The sequence below is a fragment of the Morone saxatilis genome, unplaced genomic scaffold, assembly GCF_004916995.1.
Source record: "Morone saxatilis isolate NCDOM2014 unplaced genomic scaffold, NCSU_SB_2.0 Contig5, whole genome shotgun sequence".
Classification (NCBI taxonomy): domain Eukaryota; kingdom Metazoa; phylum Chordata; class Actinopteri; family Moronidae; genus Morone; species Morone saxatilis.
In genome coordinates, this window is record NW_023340095.1 from 7,713,145 (window position 1) to 7,739,597 (window position 26,453).

At 37.7% G+C, this 26,453-nt stretch overlaps 1 protein-coding gene across 1 annotated transcript in view; it reads left to right on the forward strand.

The window, feature by feature from the left end:
• Positions 1 to 26,453, forward strand: part of lrp1bb (low density lipoprotein receptor-related protein 1Bb) — a 239,920-nt gene that overhangs the window by 52,888 nt on the left and 160,579 nt on the right. The window contains exon 2 of the mRNA XM_035675905.1: positions 14,674 to 14,796. Within this exon, the coding sequence (XP_035531798.1) occupies positions 14,674 to 14,796 (123 nt within the window). The remainder of the gene's footprint in view (positions 1 to 14,673; positions 14,797 to 26,453) is intronic.

Here is a 26,453-nt window from a genome sequence, read left to right on the forward strand (position 1 = left end):
TAGTTCAGTAAAAGTCTGGACATTGCCACTCAGTAAATAAGTTGTATACCCATATAGAGTCATGTTTGAAAGCTTGAAAGCCTTTCTCATCTTTTCAAGTGCAGGAATTGCTATCATTTGTCTTGCAAAGCTAAAAGCTTTCAGCTTCTTTTTCAAAGCAGGAATTGCTATAATTCATTGAACAACAAGCTAGACAAAGCTGAGAAGTCTGACAGCATGGCGAAACTGTCAGTGAAGAGCGTAGGAAAGAAAAATGATGCCTGTGCTACAGTAGCTGGACTGAAGCCGACACATGAGCCTGCCTAATTTAAGGCAGACAATAAACAGTAATGATTGCTTTAACATTTACTTACATGGCAGGCCCGCTTTGACTGCCTAAACAGACTGAAGACTAATATTAAGCTCAGACCGTGTCACTGTTTCATTCTTAATTGGATTCCATTAAAAATGCAGTGGCTAAAAGGGACTTTCACAAGGCCCTGAGAGAATCAACACCTTTACAAAGGTTGTTTGTAAAAAAGCAGACAAAAGCTGAAAACCACATACTTTATCTGCATCTTTCAGCCACTTATTTTTGCATGTATTGATTTGTACACTGTAGGAGGTGCAAAAAAAATGTTGCACATGATGGCTTCAATCATTTTTTATGCTTTTTTTTATTGTCTCTCAAAAAACAGTAAAATATGGCAGCATGGTGACTACATATTGGTTTTGTTGTTCTGTGTTTGGCATGTTATAAATATTAGGCTGCAGTCTTAATTCAAACAGTAAGATAATCTTACATTTGCACTGTTTGTTAGCCCTGCTGTGGGATGATGAGGATGTGTTATGAATATTTTGCTGACAGTGTTGATGACAAAAGCCAACTGGCAGACATATCTTTCCCCTTTTATTTATAAAACCTCTGAATAGGAAACAGACGGAGTTAAAACCCCCCTCATAAAATTATTGTTATGAGTGAGTTTTAACAATAAAAATGTAGACTAAAAAGGAATAAAATATATCTACTGTTACTTTTTTAGTGATGGCAAACGTTTTAATAAAATTATTTAGAATATGCTTAGGTCATTTAACACCATGAAGAATTTTCCAAATCAATGGTTCAACCACTTAACACTTAATTATTATTTATTATGTACAATAAATTGAAATTTAAACATTAAACATGACCTGGATATCAATCGAATGTGTGCCATAGCTGTGATATGTTTAGTCAGAAGACTGATGGATCTCATTATTAACTTTTAACTGATATACGATTAGGTTAAACGATGAGGAGGCTTGGTGAGGTAGCTTAAATTGCTGGTAACCTGTGCAGCTTATTATTTTTATTTTCAAACAGCCTCATGTTTTTAGTTGTGACCGCTTATAACTATTGGAAATGGTGCTGGAAATCTTGCATTACTAATTACATCATCTTACATTACATATCTTGAATCCAGCTGGTTAACACTGTAATTGGCTATGGATTGCTGAAGCTAATAACGTTTTAAGAATGGAGCTTCCCATCAGGAGTGACAATGCCCTTGATAGAGTGACAACAGGCAGAGAGGAAAAGAGCTGATGGAGGAATAGCATCATGCTGGTTTCAAAGCAGCAGCCAGCCAAAAGCTGAATGGTTATGCATGTGTATCTTTAGTTAAAACTGGAAGTAAGCATGTGAAGTATAAGACATTACAGCCAGTTTTGTAAATTGGGTGCTGTTGAATCATGGCTGTATAAGTGTCACCACTATGTGGTGATGTTAAATTCGGTAACTGGAACCTTATCCTCCGATCAGTTTGCATAATTAGAGGACACAAGTGTGTGTGTATTGTATATTAGAGATTAGTGGGGGTGTGTTTTTTTTTTTCTTTTTCATTGATCCACTGCCCTCAGAGTTTCTGGTCACATCCCTGCCTGGTAATTCACAGCTATATCTTAAGTCCTGCCGTTGATAGATTATCCCTCTCCTTTGGTCATACCGCGTCAGATTTTACAGACTGCTGCTCCCACAAAGCTGTGCTCTATGTTGCCATGACAACTTATTACTGCTATGTGAAAACCCCATGGTTCCTCCCAAAGCACTGTTAGAAGATTTGGTGATAGTAAAATAATCCAGTTCTGGGGGAATGTTTGTTTGTAATCGCCAAGAGTTCAATTAACCTAATGATTGGTGTGATTTATTTTTGTTTGCATTCATTATATTTCTTTCAAATCTGCTCGGTGTGCCGTAGACATGAACACACACACTTATTTTCTCACTCTGCTAACAAGTAATCGAGCTCACTCTGTGTTGGTTCTTTGTGTTGTCTGATTTTCCTAAAACAAAATTAGATTCTTGCATCCCATGTTGCTGCACAGTGCTTTGCAGTTCCTAGCTGTGTTTGTGCTGATGGTGATGTTTAACAAGGTTCCTAAAAGGTCACATAAGTTGTTTTACTACCTTTTCAGCTAATCAGATTTCCCCATGCTTTAGTTAAAGAGAGCATGCATGGTGATGCACATATTGCACATAAATCCACAAGCTGTTGACAACCTTGTTAATTAGCTGTATAAAGGTCATATACCAAGTAATAAAGGGAGTTACACAATTCCAGCACAACTATACATTGTTTTTGGTAATTTGGAGCAGTAATGCTGTACTGTTATTTTCACACTTAATTCGACTGGCTTTCACTGGACATTATTCTGCATTTATTAGTACTACGGTCTTCCTATGTCTGTCTGGCTGAATCAAATTTAGCTTGTACTGTTTTCTATCTGTCGTTTATCATAAGGAATGTAATCAGCCTAGAAAGCTAATTGCATATAATAGTATTATACCGCAGTTGAAAATTTAGTGAAAACATGAAATTGGATTAAGTGAATTTGATCTTGCAAGCAGCACACAACATAAAGGGTTATTCGTTTTCATATGGGAGTGATCATTACCATGCCGTGTCAAAATAGTCGCCTCATAATCTTTTAATCATATCTGTCTGTTTTGCATGACAAGGCACATCTGATGACCTTTCTTTTTTTCCCAGTGCCACATGCCATAAATCATAGAGTCATGGAGCTGTTGCAGCCATCTTTCACCCTCACACTGTACTCACTCAGTAGTGAAAGGGGAGGGGAAGCTTAACAATCTCCCATTGCTCATTCCATCCCTCCACCTTCAGCATCGGACACACCGAATTGATTTTAATCAGGCAATAAAGTAGATCCGATCCTCCCTCTGTTGACTCACTTCATGCCCGGAGAGACCGACCTGATCGACTTTTCTGATGGATTTGACTCATAACTGCCTATAGCCCTGTTCAATACGGACAATCTCTTTCATTTTAGTTGCATTCAGAGAAGACTGGTGCTGTATTGGTGTTTTCAACAGTTTTATTTATTAAATACTTTGATCCTTTAATTCCTGTCTCCCTGAGCAGCTCAAGAAGGAAAAGATGTGCAGGTCTGATAATGTGAGAGTAAGCTTTTTCTGGTGTCTTATTTTGAAATGAGCTTGGAAAGATACATACAGTACAGTAGCACCAAAGTGACACTGACATAATCATTCTCCCTGCGTTTGCTTGCTTTATTCATTTTCTCTTTTATTTCCATAGTGATGCCTGTAAATAAGTGGCTGCTCACATGATCTGAATACTAAGCACTGGTTTTCAGACATTTTAGAGACTTGTGCAAATACAATGAAGGGATACTTATTTTAAACTGTATTCTCCCCAGTGGAAGGAGAGAATTGTAATATTATAAACTAAATCTCCAGTAACCTCAGAGAGAACTATAACTCTCTAACTTTAATTTAAAAGCAGACAAAGTGATACCGACTGATACCGGATTTTTGAAGCCAATATGAAAAATTCACTGATTAGTGATATGACAACCAATATTTAATTATTTTTTTTAGCTGGAATGTAATAGACCTTTTCTATGTGGATTGTGCACCGATATGACTTTGCAAAGGTACTCAGAAAGAACAAATAACTTTATCAAACATTAAATAATTTAACATATTCATTGTCAACCGATTCTAGTTGACATTGCAAAGAGCTGCTTCTTCACTCTAATCTTCAACCTGACAGCTGACTGGTTATATCAGTTAATCATTTGAAGTTTTTAAACTTTAAATAGTTTTCTTTTTTCCTGCTGTGCAGTTAGATCTGTAGAGTTTAACTTCACACTTCAAATAATTGGAAACTGTACCCAAACTGCACTGTATAACGGTATACCAGATTGTAAGAAATAGTTTTTTTTGAGCAATTAATGCAAACAGTGAAGTGTCACTCATCACCTACATTCCCTCTCTCTGTTATTTGACAAAAAAATCAAGTTACATAATTAAAGGATTTGTCACACTTGCATACAGTCAGCTGACACAATATCCCCAAAGCTGCGGTATTAAAAGTCCCTCATTGAAATATAATTTCCATTTTTAAATATGACCTTTATGCAAAGTTAAAGGGCAGATGCATCCTTCAGGACCGTCATTTTGTCGTCCTTTGTCTATCTTAGTTTTTTCTTCAGGTTGCATTTAAGATTTAAAGTCCAGATGGCAGTGATGATACAACTGCTGCAGTAGCCCTGCAATCTTGATAGCAATTCAAAAAGATTCACATTGAAATGTATTTGAATACATTTACCATTATGTTCAGATTGCCCATGGTTGCTTTGTAAAAAAGACTGTGAAAAAAGCTAATGAGTGGTCATATGTCACGATCAAAACCAGGAATGCCTGGATTTGCTTTTACATTCTGGGTTCATTCAGGATTCTACAAGGCTTGCATATAAGCCTATAATACAAATCACATTATATATCTGCGGGGCAAAAAGGCTGTTCTTCCTGTCCTACAGCTTTGGAGAGGAATTTAGATATTTTCTCTTTTAGGAAGTATTAATGGAGCCAGATTAGTCTTTGCTCCAGGCCGAGATGTGGAAAGCACTCTGTTCTCAGCTTTGTTTAACAAGTAATATGTGTTGCTTATCATTTCCTTACTTTTATTAGCTGTGGGACTCGTGCCGGATACTAAACACATATTGCACCCACGTATACGCATCAGCATATTAATACCTAATTGATATTGGTCTGCAAACACCACCACTATTTCAATGTATAACATATTTGACATTACAGTGTGAATGAACAGTAACCATCAACAATTACATCTGTTTAGCCATGTGGATCTTCAAATGTTAAATTGAAATATAAATACTGACTGCAAGCGCTTCATCTTAATGTATCATCTCCTGGTTTTGTCCACATCTTGTTTGTCACTGTTTAAGGAAAACTCTTATTTATTACTACTTTAGTTTTGTTTTTTGTTATTTCCAGCCATCAGTTCTTCATATTGTACTCGCCAAACTAATTGCTGAGATGTAACATAAACATTGCTGAAGAAAAAGGGTCAACAGGGCAACAAACACAAGCAATCAGACAATTTTGTTGGTTGTAAACAAGTTTTTCAGATTAGCTACTAATTTATGTAATTTATGTGAGCACACCTGTTACTGCTATAAAATGTTATATACTGGGTTGGGTTTTTTGAGGAAAATAATATTTTGCTCATATCTCATATCTTTTGCTCATAATCTAAAATGTATTCCCTATTTGCAATGTAGTTGGAATTTCCCCATTTTGGGACTATTAAAGGAATATCTTATCTTATTTTAGTTACGTTACTGTACTTGCTTTGTGAATGTTATGCAGTCAGACTAAATTAACATACTGTGATCCACAACACATTTTCTCAAACACCTTGTCACTAAAGTGACCCATTAGACCACGAAGGATGTCTAATGAGGACAGAATTCTTCACATCAATTCCTTATTATGTTAATTATTTACACACTTGCAATAAAAACTGGTTCTTGGTTATATCTGAATTAGCCACTTTGGAGCTTCCTGGGCTAATACATAATTTAGCCTGTGTTTATTAAACTATAACTGAAAAGTATTTATCCTATTAATGCAAATGCAATATTACAAAATACAGAAAATAATACAGTTAAAAGAATAGTTTACAGTCTAGTCTAGACATTTTATCAGAAATGATCAGTGTTGCATGGGATATATACAAAATACACTATATTTATTTATTTAATTCCAGTTCACACATGAAAAGAATAATGCAATGGTCCTGGCATTTTCTCCAGTTCTTTGTTCATATCACAGTTTAAACAGACACTGTTTTCATGGCTAATAAGGCTGGTTTGTGTTGGGAGGCACATTGGAAGAGACATGTTTCCCCATTTCTAATAGAACAGAGCTAATCAGATCTGTGTAAGCTGGCTCCCAGCTGTGCAGCTTTGCAGAATTCACTGAGGAGTAAAGTGGAAAAACTTAAATAAAGGGCAAGTCCATCTTGATCACATGCGTCTATGGTCCGGTGGCAGGCAATGAGACAGAAATGTCACATTAGCAATGCGAAGTGGTTTATTACACCATATAGACAGTTAAACCAAGGTACCATTTGCTGATTTTGGCCTTTTATTAAATATCGCATTTTGGCTAATTTGTCTCCATTGAATACATTTTTTAATGTTTTATATTCATAGGAAATAATAAATATTGATTATTTAGTTTTGCATTTAGAAAAATCAAAAAGGCCAAAGGTTAGTAGCAGATATCCAAATATACCAGGATGGCAAATCAGTCTCAAAGAAAATCCTTCTATCAATCTCTTATGTCTTTATGCTCCTTGATTAGCTTCGTGAAGATGTAAATGACTAGGCTAGTAGCATGATGAATTCAGAATTCAGTACTTGATTAAAATCTCCACTGGGTGATTCAGCAAAAATTTGTACCAGTAGTATATGTTATATTTAGAATATACTTATGTGGGGGATTTGGAACATCTCCCTCAAATGTAATACCCATTCTTCATTTCATCGACCCTTTTAGGGTTTGATGATATTTTAGAAACTATTGAAATACATTCCTGTGAGTGCCTGAATGTCTTTATTTTTTATTTTTCAAACTTTAATGAACGTTGTTCAGGTGGAATAATTTGATAAGTCAGAGCACACATTTGCGTGCAACTTTCTGTCTTTGAGAGAGAATTTAGATTCAAACTTGTGTACAGTTTTAATTTGTTTTTGTTTTTTGAGGTTTTAAGGTGGATATTGAATTGTTACATAATATACACCCACTTGGTGTCTGCAGTGGTACAGTGGGGGCCAAGGAGGATGTGATCCCTCACCATAACAGCTCTCAGTCCACCTCGATAATGCAGTTTAATCTGGAGGCTACACCCAAGGCACTGACATGCCATGAGTATCAGCACACATTGGACAGACTCACTGGAAACCTTGACTGGCACTTCACCCCTCAGTGATGACAAAAACCCTGTCTGCTTAAGCAGCTATTACTCCACCTGATTGGTAATCATGACATGGAGTGGGGCATAAATCCCTCAGACTGCTGCTGGTTAAGATAGAGGTCTTTGAAGGAACACAGTGATTAGGTGACCTTGGATGGAGCATGGAAAGGGGGCCAGGCGAGAGGAGGCTGGGGGGATGTACTTTTCTATTATTGGCAGTATAATGACACATTCTCATGCAAATGAAATGCACATACATAGGCTACAGTCAAACCAGTTATCACCTCAGAGCCCTTACAAATGTGTTGAATGATTCTTTACAGGAGTGTAGGTTACAATGGACTTCAAAAGTCTAATCAGCTGGAAATATAATGCATTTTATTTGCACAATTGAGATACCATAAGTTTATCCTATTTGCCCAAATTCAGTTGTGGTGTTGTGTGAACACTGTGGCACAAAGAAGCAAGTTTCCTGCTTTTCTGGGTGACCAACACACTGTGTAAAAGCTCCCAAATAGTAAATTCACATGTGTTTAGCATGCATTGTCTAACTTCTGTGTACATGCATGTGACTAATAAAGATCATCAAACATATTTCATCATCTGCCATTTAGTTGATGATTTACATAGTAAACAGTAAATTTAACTTGCAAATGTATTGTCGTAGACATTTACCTTTTAGAGTAAGATAGATGTTGTACATCTTGTGATTTATTTACATTTGTTTTCTATGTAATATTATAAATATTTAGGACTAATTGTAAATACATATAATTATTTATAAGTATGATCACCTGGAGATGAATTAATAATAATACTAATAATTCATAATTTGCCCCCCACACCTGTGCAAAATGAGATGAAATCTATATAGCAATGTTGCATGTGAAGTATGCCAATGCAGATGTAATGTCAAATGTAGTAGCCATGCTAAATAAAGAAGCTGCTAGGGAATACATTTTCATGTCAATCAAGTAGCTGTGTTTACAGACATATATGTGGGTTTTTTAAGCTCATATCTTTGACTGGCATCATAAATTGCAGAAGTCTGTCAACACAAGCAGTAAACACAAAATCCTCTGATATCGAGAGTCACAGATACTAAAAATCACTCCTATTTATAGGTTCATGCTTGTAAAGTGAAGTGCACTCATAAAAAGTGAGACATATCTGTTATGGTTGATTTTAAAATGTATAGATCTACGAGTTTAGATGTAGGCATTCTGTACCAACAAGCAGGACAAGTAAAACACTGTCACTCACAGGTAGTTACATGCTGTTCTCCAGAAGAACAGGGTGAATAGCAGCTAGGAGAATAAACAATGTGTTTTTGAGCAAAGTGAAAAAAGTATCAAAAGGACAGTCTTAACAGAAATGTTGCTATTTAAACATGTGTAACTGCAGTGTGAATGTTTCTGTGTTGACAAGGTGTCCTTTGATCACACTTTGGAAGGGTCTGTGTATGTGTTTATTGAGCAGCTGCACTTAAATTGGATTAAAATTTTAGACCATTATAATGGCTAAAAGCTAAATAAGGGCCAGAGTGAAAATAACTAAAATTATATAATTTTGTAAGACAGAGATCTTACTGCTTCTTAGAGCCACCAACCAAGATGTTAATCCACCTGGTTATTATTTTATAAATATGCTCAATACAGCTGTTTATTAGCCCAGTCCTCAAGACCCACTTGTCTTCCATGTTTTTTTACTGTAGACTTATTCTTACACATTTGATCCAATTAACAGCTACACATTAACCTGATATCTTAATCAGATCAGGTATGAACAAGCTTGGTTCAACAATGCACTTGAAGACTTTTAAAAAACATGCATGTGGAGTAAAAGGGCAATACAAAGCACACAGCTTAAGATCAGTCTTATGAATCATTCATTGTTTACTGGTACAGGGATTTATGCCAAGGAGCAGGAGGCCATTCTACCAATGTCTTCTGAAACATTTCATATGGCGCTCCCTTTTAATAATTTGTTGACATGCCCCTGCTGTTGTAGAGAAAATAAAAGTGACCTCGCTCTGTGGTGAAGGTCAGGCAGAAACTAATGAACGCCCCAAAGTCTTACAGCATTGATTTCTTACCCATTTCATGGCAGGAATGCAGAGTTGTTCAGCGTTGCCATAGGGGATGGCCCCGGGTACGAGCTGGCGTTTCCCAGAGCCAGATATTCCTCAGATTCTGTAAACACAATTACTTCTCTCTCTTAGTACATCATTATTTTCTTTCTTTTCTAACACAGCTTGCTACTTTGTGTTGTCTTAGTGACTTCTAAGAATTACTTTTTAAAAGAATTCTCAAATTTTGTCAGGAAGAAATTTGAGTGCTGCAGAACTGTCGTGCACATATAACTATAGGCATGCGTCCAGAAGTGCTGTGACATTCTGAAATCATTCATCAGTGAGCAGCGTCACGGTACTCTCTTCATATTCTGATCAGTCTTGACGTGGATGGCATTTAAGTCTAAATACCACATGGCATATGTCACTTCTAGAGATACGCTTGTAATAAAGATTCATTATGCAGGTGTGAGGCATCATTGAGATGCATCACACTACATTGCATCTTTTGGCAGATTAAAGATATGAAGATTAAGGGGAAGACTGCATTATACTGTTGTTATACTTAATAACCTGCTTAGTTTGGCTCATAGCCCTATGCTCATCCATAATGCATATGACCTGCAGCTGGCCAGCACGCTAAGTCTGATTTGACAGTATGAGGGGTTTAAAATCACTAATCTATGTGCATGTGTGTGGATGGAGGTGGGTTTCTCGTGTGTATGTATGTGTTTGTGTGTATGCACTTTCAGACAGAAACTCTTCAAGTGCATTTCATTTTTGTGCCCCAGTACTCTTGTCCTCAATAACTTGTGAAACATTTATATGTGATGTATTTTAACCTGTACGTTTGATTTATGTTATACAATCCATGTATCTTTGAGCAAAATATTCCACCCTCATGTACTCAGACTGTTATATATCATCAGTCTGACATCAGTGCTTATTTTGTGTGTTTTAAATTACTTTTTTGGAGCACCCACTTTCTCTCCACCCATCCTGTCTACATCTACTTCAGATATAGTCATTTCACACATTTCCCAATATATATATATATATATATATATACTTTTATATATATATATATATATATATATATATATAAAAGACACTGAGGGCACACTTGCAACCTTTGGTTTTACATATACTGTAGGTCGAAAGGATAAGAGTAGTGATATAGCTATACTCAAAATGGGAAATGAAGTGCTGCTTACTCAAAACCAAATGTGTCTTGAATTGCATTGTGATCTGCTGAGGCTATAGGCAAGTCAATAAGATTTCTGTTTTTAAAGGAATAGTTTTTCTCTTTTTGAGAAATATGCTTATTCACTGTCTTGCTGAGAATTAGATGAGCATTCAGTTAGCACAAAGACTGGTAACAACAAGCCTGGCTCTATATGAAGGTAACAAAATCTACCTATCAGGAGATCATGTTTAGTAGTGGTTAGTGATGCATTAACTTCTTGGAGCCTCCCCTGACAATTTCATGGCAACAACAAAACTCCAGGAAGTTATGTGCTGGTAGGCAGATCTGAAGCAGAGCATTAGTTTGTGCAGAGCAGTGAAGCTGGGCCTATATTCCCTGATTGGTATTTCTTTGCAATATGCTTCACGCCATGTAACTTTGTGTTTTTACTGCATTTATGTTTACATTTGGAAGGTGGATTTTGTTACCATCAGACAGAGCAGTCTTTGTGATAAGCTAAGCTAACCTGCTTGTACCTTCATATTTACTGTATAGACATGACTGTGATCAGTCTTCTCATTCAGCTCTCATCAAGAGAGCATGTCTATTCATTTCAATTTTGCTATGCTGGATGGTGCAAAATGACAACTCTGTAGTGGAGCCCTCAATCTTTTATTCTGCCTCCAAAACCAAGGTATTTCCTATTTGTTTCACGGATAGTGAAAACATGGTACCCTAATGCATACCACATAGCCGCAATGTCCTTGGTTCAATTTCAACTGGGAATTGTTTTTTCCTGTCTGTCACTATGCTGGCAACAAAAAAAATTACTAAATTGTCACAGCTGAAACACATTACAATTAATACCACCAGCTGCAGTTTTTAATTAAGAGATTTTTTTTAGGTAATTAGGTAATTTTCACAATTATCTTTGTGTCTGTGTATATGTTTTTTATGCTTGCATATTTTCATTTGGTTTCCAGATATATTCAACCACTATTTCCCCTTCCTCCAACACTGGTTGCTGGTTGACCTTGAGCATCCTAAATTCAGCAAAGGTCTAATGGACTATCATTGCCCTGACAAGTGCACACATAGCCTTCTTTGTAGAGTCGGCAAGTTGGATGAGCTGCAAATAGCTTCTTCAAGAAGCAGCTCGTTCTCAACCTGCAACTGTAAGATAGGCCTGAGTGAGGAATATTCTCAGATTTGCTTTTTTCAGCTGTACAACATAGATGACGTTTAATTCACCACTCTGAGCTGTGTACTGCACTGCTGCTTTTGTAACACAGGTTTTGTTTGAATAGGCCTGTGGCTTACGACTTATCCACTGAACCATATTGTGAACTGTGTGTCTGATGCAATTCAGGGGATTGTAATGCCTTAGTGGTTTGTAGCTTACCTCATTGGAATATAATATTGTTTAGAAAGATAAATGAAGACCTAAGCTCTAATGTAATTCAGAGTTTATTAGGACTAAGCAAATAGAAGTGGAAGCTATATTGCAAAATGCAGGATGAAAATATGTGTTGTGCTCATGTTGCAGTATACCGGACGTGTTTAGTAATTGGACCAACACGCTAAAATTCATACCTATCTCAAGCATAAAAAAAACTTGATCAAAATATATGCTGCAAGGAGTGCTGGCTGGTCCTCCTTCAGCAGGTCTGCTTGCCTCCAAATAACTCTTTGTTCCTCTGAAAATCTGGCACATTTCAAAGGCTCAATGGCTTTAATGAGCCAAAATGTTGTGCCAGTGGTGGCTGTTAGGTGTCAGGAATGAAGCTCATGATAATATGCCCAGCTGAGTGCCACTGTGTGTTCCCTACTGTTATGGTAATGGAACCAGTTTTGTTTTTTTTGTTTTTCTCCACTCATTGAAAGCGGCTGCTGCTTTTTTTTCTTTCGATTTGCTATTCTGGCCATCGCCACTCATTTGATGTTTGTAAAGAATTATCTGCAAAATACATAATGCTGTGTAATACGGCACCTTTATGTATCTCATGCAAATACAGCAGTATATGGAAGAACAACAAAGCGGTTACTTTCCCTCACTTGTGTGTTTGTCCCATTATTGTCTGCCACAGCTGCCGCGACAGTGCAGTGAAGTTAAGGTGAGGCTGTTTGGAGAAGCAAAGAGGGAAGATGAATTGACATAAGAGGTCATTTGGTTGCCTCATATTTGGCCCTTTAGCTTTCAAGGTGAAGTGGCATGAAAGGAGATCAATAGGTAACCGGCCTGCTCCAAGGTTCAGGGGCAGTTTCTTTAATGGCTTCCATCGCTAGCTGTGGACATGGCCCTTATGTCACCAACCCTCTGCTTTTCAGTGACGATCAATTCAGCTTTTAAGGCGTAGGATATTTCACTTAAGCAAACTGAGCATGCCTGTGCCAACCGCGAGCCCAGTGTGTGTTTATTGATGTCTTGATATTTTTTGAGAGAAAATGTAAATAATGTAGTCATCATATTCAGGTCATATACAGCTAATTTATTGTGTGCTACAGATGTTATGTGCTTATAAAGTGCCAGTGTTCAGACCGGGCTACTGTGAAATAATTACTTTTGGGTAGTAATTAATGTCACAATACTGTGTGACCCTAATTGTTTATTCAGTCAAATCATGCACAGTACATCATATTATTAACTGCTGGTGTTGTATTAATATTTACTGCAATGATAATCTGTGTGCATCAATGTTCACAGTTTTGCTGAAGATCCTGGTTAAAAAAAGCATATTTGACTGTAGCAAAGTATGCTTTCACAAAATGAGTCTGTGATATTATGAGGTTAACAGTGGTTTGGGAAAGTTAAATTTTTATGTTGGTGCTTTTCCCTTGTTTAGAGGCAAATTAATGATCATGAACCTGCTCCTCATGCAATAGGTCTCCTTGATTGTACCCCTTTTTCTACTCAGCAAGACATGCATTTTAATTTTGTTTCTTTAAAGGTTTGATGGCTTTGGTGTGCAATTTTAAGAATGTCCCCCTTTAAAACCAGAAAAAAAGGCTTTGAATATTTCAAAAGAGACCTTGATTTAAATTGTAAGATTTCAGATATATTGCATCATTGGGAATAGGAGAGGCAGAATGGATGAGATGTTTGACCTTTTCAGATTTGTCCCTGGGTAGTGAATTTGCTGGAGGGTGCCGGGGCAGGGAGCAGCGGTGCGTTGAATTATCACTCTCACTGTTCAAACGCTGCAGACCTGATCTCCCACTTGCTCCACTCCCACCACTAATGGGTTAGGAACACACTGGGAAAAAGATGAAGATAGAAAGAGAGAGTGGGAGGGGGAGTTAGAGCCTGTCTGATTGTCTTCGGGTTAAGCTTAGAAACAAATTATCGTTTTTGCTCGCCGTTGAGGAGAAATAGCGTCAGGTCACATTGTGGTGTTGAATCTTTAGAAAAAGCTTGTGTCATTCTGCAGAATGATCGAGCTGAGTCTCTGACAGCTACCGGCAGGAAACATGTCAACACTTTGACAGATGCTTGCTATACTGAAAGGCTATGATGACTTTTTAGTTGACTGGGCTTTCACTGAACTCCCCCAGTCCCACCATCAAATGAAAGCACAACACCAAGGAGGCAAAAAGATAAGAACAAACTTGCCAAACTGTTTTGTAATAGTTTGCCAAGGCGCGAAGGACATCACCTCTTTGTTAGAGGAGAGTAGCTGTCAAAATCACAATGCTGGGCAGCATCTGTGCAGCACAAAGATGGTCTCGTGTTCTGCCAAAGACTTGTGGTTTGCAAAATATATGCCACTGACAAAAGGACATACTGTTCAGTACAGTATGGATTCCAGTCATCCTTCAAAATGTACATACATCATGATGGTATAGCCTCTTGAAAACTCTTTGCTTTGTCTGTTTCATTCAGTTTAATGCTACCACTGATGATGATATAATAATAATAATTTTGCTTATGTCAGTGTCACCAGATCCATTAACAACTTGCGGTTCTACAAAAAAGTGAAGGTGAAGCCACTTCCTCTCCATTAACGCTCATGTTCAAGTGTACATTCAGTACACATTTCCTGCTAAAACACAGAATCCACCTATTCACTATCATCACCTCATGCTGCATCTTTTCTGTCTCCTTTTTTCCACCCCTTCTTCATGCCATCCAGAAGCCATCTTGTGTGACGTAGGGGAGTTTCACTGTCATGACGAGAAAACCTGCATCCTTGAGGCCTGGCTCTGTGATGGTGAGCCGGACTGCCCAGACGACTCAGACGAAACTGACAAAACTTGTAAGTCACCCATTCCATCCATTACTCACTAATGTAAAACTGACATATGGAATTCTGCAACAGCACCTCATTTGTCAGTGAGTGTCACCTTTATAATATAAGGGCTCGTGTTAACATGCATTTAGTGATGTTCCACCAAAAAGGTATTCTTTTTAGTATCAACACTCCCTGCCTGCAGGCTTGAAAGGTGTTAGAAGTATGTGGTTTCTTCTGTCACAGAGACCAGCAGCTGTGGTCATTTTGAAGACTTGAAGCTCACTCACATCTTGTTTGTAGTTGCGTTGGAAGCAGGCTACAAACGAAGCAGTGTGTTTAAGTATACTTTAGCAAAACTAGTGTGTTTGAAAGACACTTTGTATCCAGGTGGACAGCAAGATTGTGCTGCAGGAATGATTTGAGAAGTTTCTATGGACATTTTAGTAGTTGTATTTTTATATTTTAATAAATGGCCAGCATGGTCACCTAGTCCAATGAGATGCAGACTGTATGTGAAGAATATGTAAGTATTTTCATTTATGTTGTCTATAGATTTTTATAAAGTATATGTTTTTCAGTGCAACAAAATGGGCTGTGCCTCTTACCCTGTACATTCAATTGATCAAATGTATGTGTTTGTGTTTCTATAATGTCAAACTATGATGAAAAATCTGTCCAGATTGTAATATAATGCCAGGCTGACTGCTGGGCTTGAACTTAAACACTTGATTTTTGAGAAAATCAAGTGAGAACAATTGAGAACTTATTTTAAAGTTGAGCAGATGAAACTGTGACAGGCCACTCACTTGTTACAATATTAGCATGTTGCTGTGGTGTTTTCAAGAGATTTGTTGTACTTACACATATCACACAAGAGATATGAGGATATGTGTAGGCATGTGTGCTGTCCTGTTTTTGGGCAGGACAGCACATAAACAACAAATCATTTGAGACTAAAACAGAAGACTGCCAGTCTGGTTGAAAATTGGGTGTTAGTGTGAGTGCTGTATTATTCAGTGAACAAGTAGAAGTGCTGTATTATGACTGTATTATGCTGCGAAGAATCCGCTTGGCATATCCGACTGCAGTCATGTAAACCTTCATTCGTCCTTCACATCAGAGTAGGTTGTGGCATGCATGCTCTTGGGTATTATTTACTCACTTCTGGGACATAGATTTCCTTTAATGGATAAACAGAGCAGCAATTTCACGTTGTTATGAGCTGAATTAGCCTTTTTAAATCATAATGAGACTATCACAGCCAAAAAAGGCAACAAAACCAAATTATTAACATTCACTCCAGGTTTGTCATCAGTGTGAGTGATTGGGTATAATTAGGGCTTTATAGTTTTGGCAGTGGCATCTGCGCTTAAATTGACCACAGTGCACAATAATTATTAATGCCCTAGTGTGCAAGAGGTCATATATCAAGTAGGCTACTTGAGGTAGGTAATATTTGATGCAGAAAATGATGGAGGCCTCACTGCTTATGGCAAAACAACATAATTACAGTCACCAGCTGTTAATATGTCCATAGCTGCTTGTATGCCCTCTGATGTATGAATACAATAGAGTGGTGCCTTGTTGAATGTTGTTGATGCATACTGAGATAATATAACACAACCCTGTGAGGGTGTGACCCTGTGGAGTCAGGAGGTATAGAAAGGAAATGGAAGGATGGAAAGTCTTTCCTCAAGACACAAAAGCAAATGTAGATATTGTGCCAAGTACTGTTGGATCATTTCCCTTCGATGCTTTGTTGATAAAGTCAGTTGCTGTTTTGCTCAATATATCAGTCCACCTTTAATATCTTGTGCTTCTGTTATTGAATGCCTAGTGTTTTTCTCTAGTTATTGCACACACTCCCCCTCTTGTGTGCCAGATTCTTTTCCTATGAAATGCTGTCTAGGAGTGTTTAGAAGAGCAAAGCTTTTAAAGGTGCAGTGTGTAACATTAGGAGTAACATTTGTGTAGAATTTATAAATTGTTACCTTAAACTGAACCATTTTTATCTAGAGAGCGCTTTTGCAAGTTATGCGGGCATTGTAGTTTCTCCTACACACTTCACAACCTGTTCTCTTTCCCAGGTTTTCAAATACAGACCAGTGTTCAGTTGGTTGATATCTGCAACTTCACCTCTAGATGCCGCTAAATCTTACACATGGGTCTTTTAAAACGTTTAGTTTATTCATCATGAGGAGTTGTACTCTCCTGTGATAATATAGTATATAGTAGTAGTATAATGTCTTCTGTATTTCTGGAGAGAGCTTTCCAAAGTGTGAACAAAATTTAAGTTCAAATGTTTTTGAGGTGATCCAAACATGAGCAAAAAACCCATATTATTTTTGGTGGATAAGGTAGTTGTGGATTAGTTTTTCAATCTGAAAAACAAGGGAGAAAGTAAGTTAGCCTAACATCTTCTTAATGTCATATTTTGTTTTGCTGTATGTAAAATTGGGTATACTGGAGCTGCATTGGCAGTTTGCAGCAGATTTCTGATATATCTCTGATTGGTTTCTATGGTTGGTCACCTATGATCTTCTCGTTCTCCCTTTATGAAACATGTTTTAAATATAATAGATATAATATAACCTCTACATGGTTGCTGTGGGCCAAGTTGTATAATCTCCAGAAGGCAATTAATTATCACTTCGATTAATGTTGGCTCCATTTTATTTACAGTGCCTGCAGAAAGAAGCCCTTGCATATTCATCTAAGGAATTTAGCACAGCTCATTATCATGGATTATGTATTGATAGAAAGGGGAATTAGATCAGCTTTGCCCTGCAAACAGAAGGCAAGATTGGAATGTATTATGCCTATTTAAATGATAGCAAGATCTGCAATAACCTGTGAAAAAAATATATTTTATATAGGATCATATGCACTGAATGAAGCAATGGTGGATTAAAATAAAAGTGCAAAAATCATGGTGCTGGTTTGTTATAGAGGAATTATTTATCTTAAGAAAAATGAAAGGTAATACATTACACTCTTGTCGTCTAGAAATATAAAAATGTTGGTGCCACTGATGGCCTCTCTCCTCCCTACTCTGGCTCGGTCAGGGAGATGTAATCACTGCATCTTCAGGGCCTGTGGGGAAGAGGGAAGGGAAGGTGGCCTTGGATTGCAATACCTAGAGACTAGAAGGAGGCACCGGGTTATCCGCTCAGCCGCAGGCCTCTCGGGACTGGGCAGCTGACAACAGTTATTCAGGGAGCCGGGAAAAACAGCCTGCCTTCAGGAATGACTAAAGAAAATCCAGCAAAATGGCAATTCTCTAATCGTGTGCAGTTCAAGCAAACACTTTCTCTCCAATAAAGAGTCAAACCTCTAGGATAATCACATTCTTAGTTTGTGCATCATACTTACAAGGACGTCTAAATGTCAAGGCTGTCTGGGGACATACAGATCTGCTGTTTGCTGTGCATTTGAGATAAAGTGGGACAGCCATAATTCACTTTCTGTAAATATCTATTCTAGTATAATTGTATAAAAACTGTCAGTACTAATGGCTGTCAGTATGCAGCTCTCTCCCTGTATTGATGCTACACGCTTGCAAACACTGTCTTAGTACTTAAATCCATCATGAATCCTTCAGGAAAGGATTTCATGGACTTTTGGCTTGTCTCAGTAGTGCTGCCATGAGGAGCTTTGTGAATCTGGTGGACGTGGAGACAAGTGAATCCTTTGATTGAATTGTCACTCCCAGTGGAAAAGACAATAAAAGGGGTCAGCAGCTGACTTCAAAAACATGGTCACAGAAGCTGTGTTTCATGGCTATAGCTTGGCTCGACCCAATCAACACCGATGTTGATCTCAGTGTCCTCAAGGCACAGGGGAGGAGAACTGTTCCAAGACAGCTCTCTCTGGGGTTCTTCCATTTATTCCCCTTCATCGTCAGGGGAAGGCATGTCTCCTCATGCCTTCCTCTAAAGTCCTCAGATTCTCTATACTGAAATCATCAGTATCCTACAGAGAGCTTGAAAACAAGCAGCATGATCCAACACAGGGGTGCAGGATCTTATTCTCATGGTTATGCTACTAAGTATATTTTTGTTACTGACTTTTTGTGCCACGTAAATAATAATGGCATCTAGGCAATGTTTTAGGAATTATCTTCACGTATGAACCCGAACATGCTGTCTTTTGCCTACTGTATACTTCTGTCTATACTGTTTATAAGTTCCAAGTTAATGGCTTTGGTTTCCTGTCCTACAAACACCACCTGTTCAGCACCAAACAGCAGACAAACACATTTTTCAATTAGCTAATGGCCAATGTCTAGCATTCAACAAGGTAAAGATAATCAGATCAGGAGTTGGTGGAAACCAAAGCAAGGTTAAGAATGGAGTGAATAATGACTTTGTCAGGTGGTCAGACACACTGCAAATTAATACTAATATTTCTCCATGTTTGCTAAACATGTTCACACAGCAGTTTTCAGACAATATGTCAGTGTTGTTTTTAATAGATAATAATAATAATAATAATAATAATAATAATAATAATAATAATAAGTAGATACTTTTGCAACTTGTAAGGTATGTATTAAAAACTGTGTATGGATTACAGTTTTTTCTTTTGTTAGGGTCATGTAGCCAAAATGACAAAGACATTATCATGCAATAGTATGTAGTATAAAAAACATTTATCATTATTGAAGTATTTAGACACTTAATCATGATATAGATTTTAGGTCATGTTGTCCAGTACCATTTCTTTTTGCCTGTCTATAATGCATACTCATGATTCCTGCCTAATCTTAACTATAATGTTATTGTTATGTGCATTTAGAAAATAACCTTTATTGCCTTTATTGATCACCAGAGAGGAAATTCAGCATTTCTTTTATTGTAGGAAGCATTCATTTTTAAAATGCTGATTCTGCAGAATTGTCTCATATGTCTGATGTAGGGGTTGCTATGTATAAAAGCTTTATTTTTGTTCGTCTGTACATTGTTTTAGCTCTGCATGTAGGTACAGTGAGATCCTTTGACAATCGCAACTAGATTCCTCTAACCATACTCGACCAATAAACTTAATTCTCATTGTAAAGTACATTTGTTAGATTTTAAACTCACATTGCCATTTAAACATTTGGAAGTAGCTGACAAAGCCCCTGTGGAAACACGGCATTTAAGTGCAGAGAATATTTGATCCGGTTGTCTGTGATGAAGCTGCAGTAACTATAGTCAGTGTATTTTGGGTTGCCTATCAACATCCTGCAGGGTATTTTATCTGGCAAGTCCCATATTGAAATAAATGTATCACAAATGTGTGTGGTTCCCATGAGAATTGGCGCCAGCAGGATGGAGGTTTAGGGGGTAATGTAGCGTAGCACCTTGTTATTGAGCTGAAGGACAGGGCCTTTTGCATTATGTAACGTTTATTTTCTTTCCTCTCCATCCCTCTCTCCCCACTGACATGTAACCTTTCTGTTGAATCATCAAAAAAAATCTGAAAACATGCCAATATTACAAATGCATGTTTACATTTAAGCATCACTTCTGTATATTCAAGGAAAGTGCTAGAATCAAGAATCTATGAGACCATTAAATATGCATTCTGCTTTCACATTGCTGTCTTCTGTTAAGATAGTCTGCCAAAGTTATTAGAAATGCACAGGTTATGTTGTCATCACAATATTTCTACAACATTTGATGTGACTGTGCATGTTAGCGCAGCAAACGTTAATTGGATATCATGTTTGGTTTCTCAGCCCTGCATCTGACACCTGGATTTGATCTGAGATCAAATGTACAACATTGTCCTTTGCTATCAACGTATTTAACCTGCCACACATGTATCTTGTTTGTCAGCATCTTAATCGGCTGTCTTGCAGCAGGAGGCGTAAGGCTTTGAAATAAGACTTTTAATTTACTGTTTCTCTTCCTCTCCCTACTTTAAAGTTGGAACAGAACTCATGTACACTTCCTCAGGCATGTGCCATCTGTTTTACCAGTAGTTTCAGTAGGCGGGGGAACTGACACAACAAATATTGTGTGTACTTGTGTGTCTGTGTGCTTGGGAGGCAGTGTATACTTTAAAGTGTCTGTGATTAAGATCATCTCTTCTCTCAAAATGCCATAGATGTAAATGTCTTCCTCTTTGCCCTTAACATATCATTTGCTCATATTCTTTATTCAGATTCCCATTAGCTGTCACTAAGGTAGCAGCTACTCTTCCTGGCTGGAGTCCTCTCCTTGCTGTATTGCTCTTGTTTCTGCAGACTCGCATTCCTGTATGTTTTAGCATTTGTCATAGGCAAAACCATTACTGAGAGAATGAATTCCGTTGCCTGGTGACAATCTTGCACCCGCGCCATGTCTCATCCATGTCAGAAGTGATGCACTGGGAGGAGTACATTACTGCTTTGTCTTCACTCTCACAGCCCCCGTCTCAACAGTTAAGCTGCACTGACACATTTTCCCTTTTGTATTCCCTCCTAATATGAGTATTGTAAAAGACAGCGTCCCAGGTTGTCACCTAAAGAACCAAAGAAAAAGACATATTTTAAAACTTGACGTGCTTGCTGTCATGGACCCAGTGTGACATTAAAGTACTAAAGTCTACATTATCTCCCTGCTGCTGCAGCAGAGAACAAAGCACCACAGAAAAATGAGCTTTAACTCAGAGCAAACACAGTGACACATACTTACGACGACACCCAATGAGAATGAGCGTGTAACATCACTATGATGAGTGCTGTTCATCTCAGTTATACAGTAGCCAGGACTTGACTCTTAATGAGCACGGATCAGTGACATTGGCCTTTATTTATTTATTAATCATAAATAATGGGTAGTGTAATAGATAGTGATAGGAATGGGCTAATGCCTTCTCTTATAGCCACTCTATAAACATGGTCATAGTCCAATGATTATTTCGAGGGAGCTGGGTTAGTGCCAGAGGATATTTAGAGAAAAATACATGTCCTCCCACTCTCCGTGTGTATTATACTCGAACCATGGTCCTCATTAAAGATGCCTTCAAGCCAAAAGACTTATTTACTCGCTTATGATCAATTAATTTATACTATAGGCCAGCACACCAATTTGTGCCCTGAAAGACATTACATAGCGTGAAATATAAATAAAGGCAAAGGTCAAGGCTTTTCACCAAATCTATTATAATTTAATGGAGGCATCCAAGGCCAAGGGATATAAGAACTCCTCAATTTTATTTGAAAGACATATGGTTAGTTTGCAGTGTCATCCACTTACTCCACTTACTCATGCCTTGGGAACAGATGTGGCCAAATCTTGACTGTAGTAACAACTCTCTGCACCGCTCTACAAGAAAGTCAGAGACAGCTGTAGGACACGCTTAACATTACTAGTTGCCTAACAGTTAATCGTGGGTTGAGTATGACTATCCCTGGTGATGTCCAAGAAATAAAGTTAGAGCCTTTTAATTTGTTTTACTAGTTAGCTTATGGATCAACAAATAAACATGTTGAAGTCTGCTATTTCATTAAAGTTAGCTCTATGAGTCTTACAGCCTTACATTATTTTGACCATTGGATACCTATAACATGTAAAAACATTATCATATATTACTTTTGGTAGTATAATTGATCAACCCCTAATAGAAAGACATGCTACCATTTATTACTGAATCACATGTCCCCCAAACTAAATGTTGTTTGTCATTGCTTAAGGAAATGCCCCACACCCCTTCTATTTGCAGATATGGTTAACATTTGGTTAGGTTTAGACACAATAACTACTTGGTTTAGATTTGGTCAACATAACAAAAATATGCTTGTATAAGCAGTCCCTTATACCTGGCGGTTCTAGTGTCAAATCTTTCTGCATTGGGTTTATAAAGTAATGTCATATCAAGTTTTAGTTTGTACATTACTGTATGTGCCTGTTTGAGCAATTGTTATATGGCATATGTTTTCTCTGTAACACACCAAATATGGTGTGTAGACTGTGGATTTGCAATGCATGTCAAGAATTCAACATGATGATGATATGGTGACATCCTAAAAAAAAAAAACTTCATTCAACTTTATCATTACATAATTATCTTATTGCACCAACAACATTAATTTAGATACGATTATTTCAATTCTGTATTTATTTCTATGATGAAAGGATGCCAGCATATACTCCACTGTATATTATACTCCTAATGAGATCATTCTTCTCAGTGAATATTGGTTTTAGCCTCTCTAACTACAATTTACTGTATGCATTATTCATTTGAAGCTGGCCCCAGAACAATTAGATTGGGACATTTGCATAATGGTTGGTCACAAAAGTATCTCTATTGACTAATTATGTCGCTGTTTTCCAAATAATGATATATTGGCCTTTTTGTTGGTTTTTTGAATAGTGTTTTTGAAGTGCAGCTTTTCTATATTGTCCCAATGCTGGTCAATTGTCTCTGTGGACTGATGTATTGAGTTTTTATTATACAGTAAAGCCTGGATGTCACAGATGCCAACACCCGACTTCATTCCACTCCACAGTGGTGACATTTTTCTCTCTTTCTAATAGATTTGATTGAACACTCAGCACAATTTACAGCAAAAAGAAAAAAAAAAAAGACAGGAAATGAGGTTTCAGAGGCATTCTGTGCATATTACTTTTATGATTTTGCTCTCATTTACTGCACCGAGTGCATATAACATGTAGCACTTATATTGATTTACATTTTTGAGGTGGTCGATTTAGAGCGAAACCATGTATTATGCAGGAGCAAATGACGCATTTTCAAATGTTAATACAAAAGAATAGGGCTAAAATTTAGCAATAATCCCCAAGAGTGCATAAAACCCCCTTAATAACAAATAATAATTCTTTCACCAAGCAATGTAGTTCTCTACGCCAACTGCTTTACAAATCTGTGGTAACATGGAGTGAAGGTCATTAGGCTCTCCAGTATACCTAATGTTAAGAGAAAGAAAATGTTTTTTTAAAAAGACCAGTTATTAAACATGTGTGCTACCCACACAGTCATATTTTTACAAGCGCATTTTAGAAGTTCAAGATGTAGAAACATCAATCAATCAAATTAGAATTAACCATAGTCTATTTGGCTGAATCAATCACCAACTATGATGCTTCTAGGGATGTCATGAGAACTGATACTCCGGTACCAAGTCAATGCCAAGTAAATTTCCATTCTGAAAACTTGACGGTACTTGTTTTTCTACAGCACCGTAAATACCAGCTGTACAGGTGTTTTACTTCACTCCACTGTGCTGGGTGTGCAGGAGCTCAGCCCCGCCTGCAGAGACACATGGCTCTTGCTCGGAGGCGAGACAGCGATGGAGAGCTGCACACTCGCCACACTCCTGCAAGTGCAACAAAAGTCCCGCGAACAAAAAAGCCAATAAGAGCGGGTACTCGACCCAGCGTAGGCCAATATAATTTTTTGTTAATAGAGGAAGTAACATAGAGTGTGTAGAGTAACCAAACTACAATATAACAAAAATATATTGCTTGCAAGTGATTACAGAGCCAGAGAAAGGTGAGCATAGGCTACAAATAAAGACATGCAAGCTAGCAAAAGTTACAACGTAACTTACCACAGATCGGTGGTGTAGTTTGTACACTTTGGATGGTGATGAAAGACTGGTGGAGTGGGCGGCAGCAGCATGATTTATTTCTCCAATGAAGCGAAAGCACATAGCAGGTTCCCTGGCTGCTCAAACATAACATAAACCCTTTTATCTTCCTCCTCCATCCTGTCCATCTCTTTGAGCAACTCATCCACGCTTAGCCTACCCAGTAAATCAAAATTACCAACACAATCTGACATTTTTCAAGAGTTAGTTTGGCACAGTAATACTGATGTAATGCAGTCACAGGTGTGTGTTTATAGTGTATTTTACAAGGCGGATCAGCCAAGGACTATCCATTTTATAGTTCAAAGACAAAAAGGCCAACATGGCATTTCTTTAGTATTAGTAGAATCACCTACATATCTATATGAATGCTGACATTTAGATGGAATGCAAACTGTGAAAATACTACACAACAATATTGGCAGGATTCTGCTTTTAGTAGAATGTCAGAATAAATTGAAGAGGATCGACACAAAAAATACATAAAGGCAGTCATATACAATACATATTTGCCTTTGCTAGACCTATTGTAATAATGACACATGTTTGCATATTATGTCCATTTTACTTTACTCTTTGTTTGTTTGTTTATTCACCTGTTGTTACCTAGTTTAGAGTTTAACAAATAAAACAAATCATCTAACAAGTAATCATGATTTGAGATTCTGATGAATTTGCACTTTCTTAAAAAACTTTGATAAAATCTAATTTTAAGTAACGTGCATTAATGTTGTTACTCTATCAGTAATGAAAATATTCAAAAGTGTAATTCACTAATCACATTACATCTACTGATCCCAGAGATGCTTTTCAATCGCTCATTTTGGGGGGTCACTTGGGGCTTGGTCATGGAAGTTGGATGAGAGGGTAAGTTTTGTCTCTGTCTTGTCTGGTCGTGGTGGTCAGCCTCTGCCAAAAGAAGAGGAATGCACCTTTCAGTAACTCATAGTTGCTTTATTGATATGGTGGGTCTTTTGGTCTAGCTAGGTAGCCTCTGAAAGACCATATTCGGTAATAACCTGGGTTTGTTCAGATTTGGAGGGGTGTGTAAACCTTGTGTAAAGCTTTACTTTGAGAAGTGCTGCATGCAGTCACCAGGGCTAAGCTACTATTGATTGTAAATATCATCAAACTGTGGGATGGTTGCTTAACGCACAATGTTGTTTTTATTTCTATTTGTGTACAGAACATGTGACCTTTTTGGTGTGGAAGCTTTTAAGTTGTGGGAAGGCAGGAGTTATACATAGTGCTGTAATGTGACAAGTATTGTACTGACTACTGCTGTTCAGTAATAGGTACAACAAATAGGTAATCATGGGCAATTGTACTGGCAATCGTGGGTTTCTGTAAACGATTTTATAAGGAGTATGGTCTAGACCTGCTCTACTTGAAAACTGTCCCGAGATTACTTCTGGGGGGGAGGCTGTAGCTCAGTGCGTAGGGACTTGGCTTGGGAACCGGAAGGGGCGCCGGTTGTCCCACAGACCACAACATGGAGTGTGGACTGGTAGCTGGAGAGTGTGTAAAAAGAAAATGCAGTACAATACAGACACACAATGATCCTTAACATACAGACAAGCCAACCAAGGAAGTATTCAGAGGGAGTGAATGTTTTTGATTGGCCAAGTCAGTTTGGCCTCAGTTCAAGTCAGCATGTGGTTCATGTGCTGAAGACCAGAGTGAAGGTATAAAGCTGCCAAACAAGCAAGAACTAAAGATGGCTGCAGTACAGGCCTGGCAGAGCATCACCAAATGCTGGCCATGCATATCCACAAACACGCAAAGGCACACACATTTTCCCACCAGGGAGTTGTTCAGTTCATACTGTGCCACTGGCTGCTTCTCAACAGCTCTATGTGATTAGTTAGGAGTTAAATGATTGCTCATTGTCCTGTTTAAATTAAGAAAGGAGACCAGACCTATATATTGTTTTCAACCTATGGCAACCCCATCTACCTCTGAGGGTACTAAAAATCACAACATTTAATCCTGTGGTCATGCATTTGTTTCCTTCACTTTATGTGAAGAATCTCTGTCAGTGGTTTTGACTTATTGAAAATATTACTATGTCTCAGGTCAGACCAATACAGCAAAATAA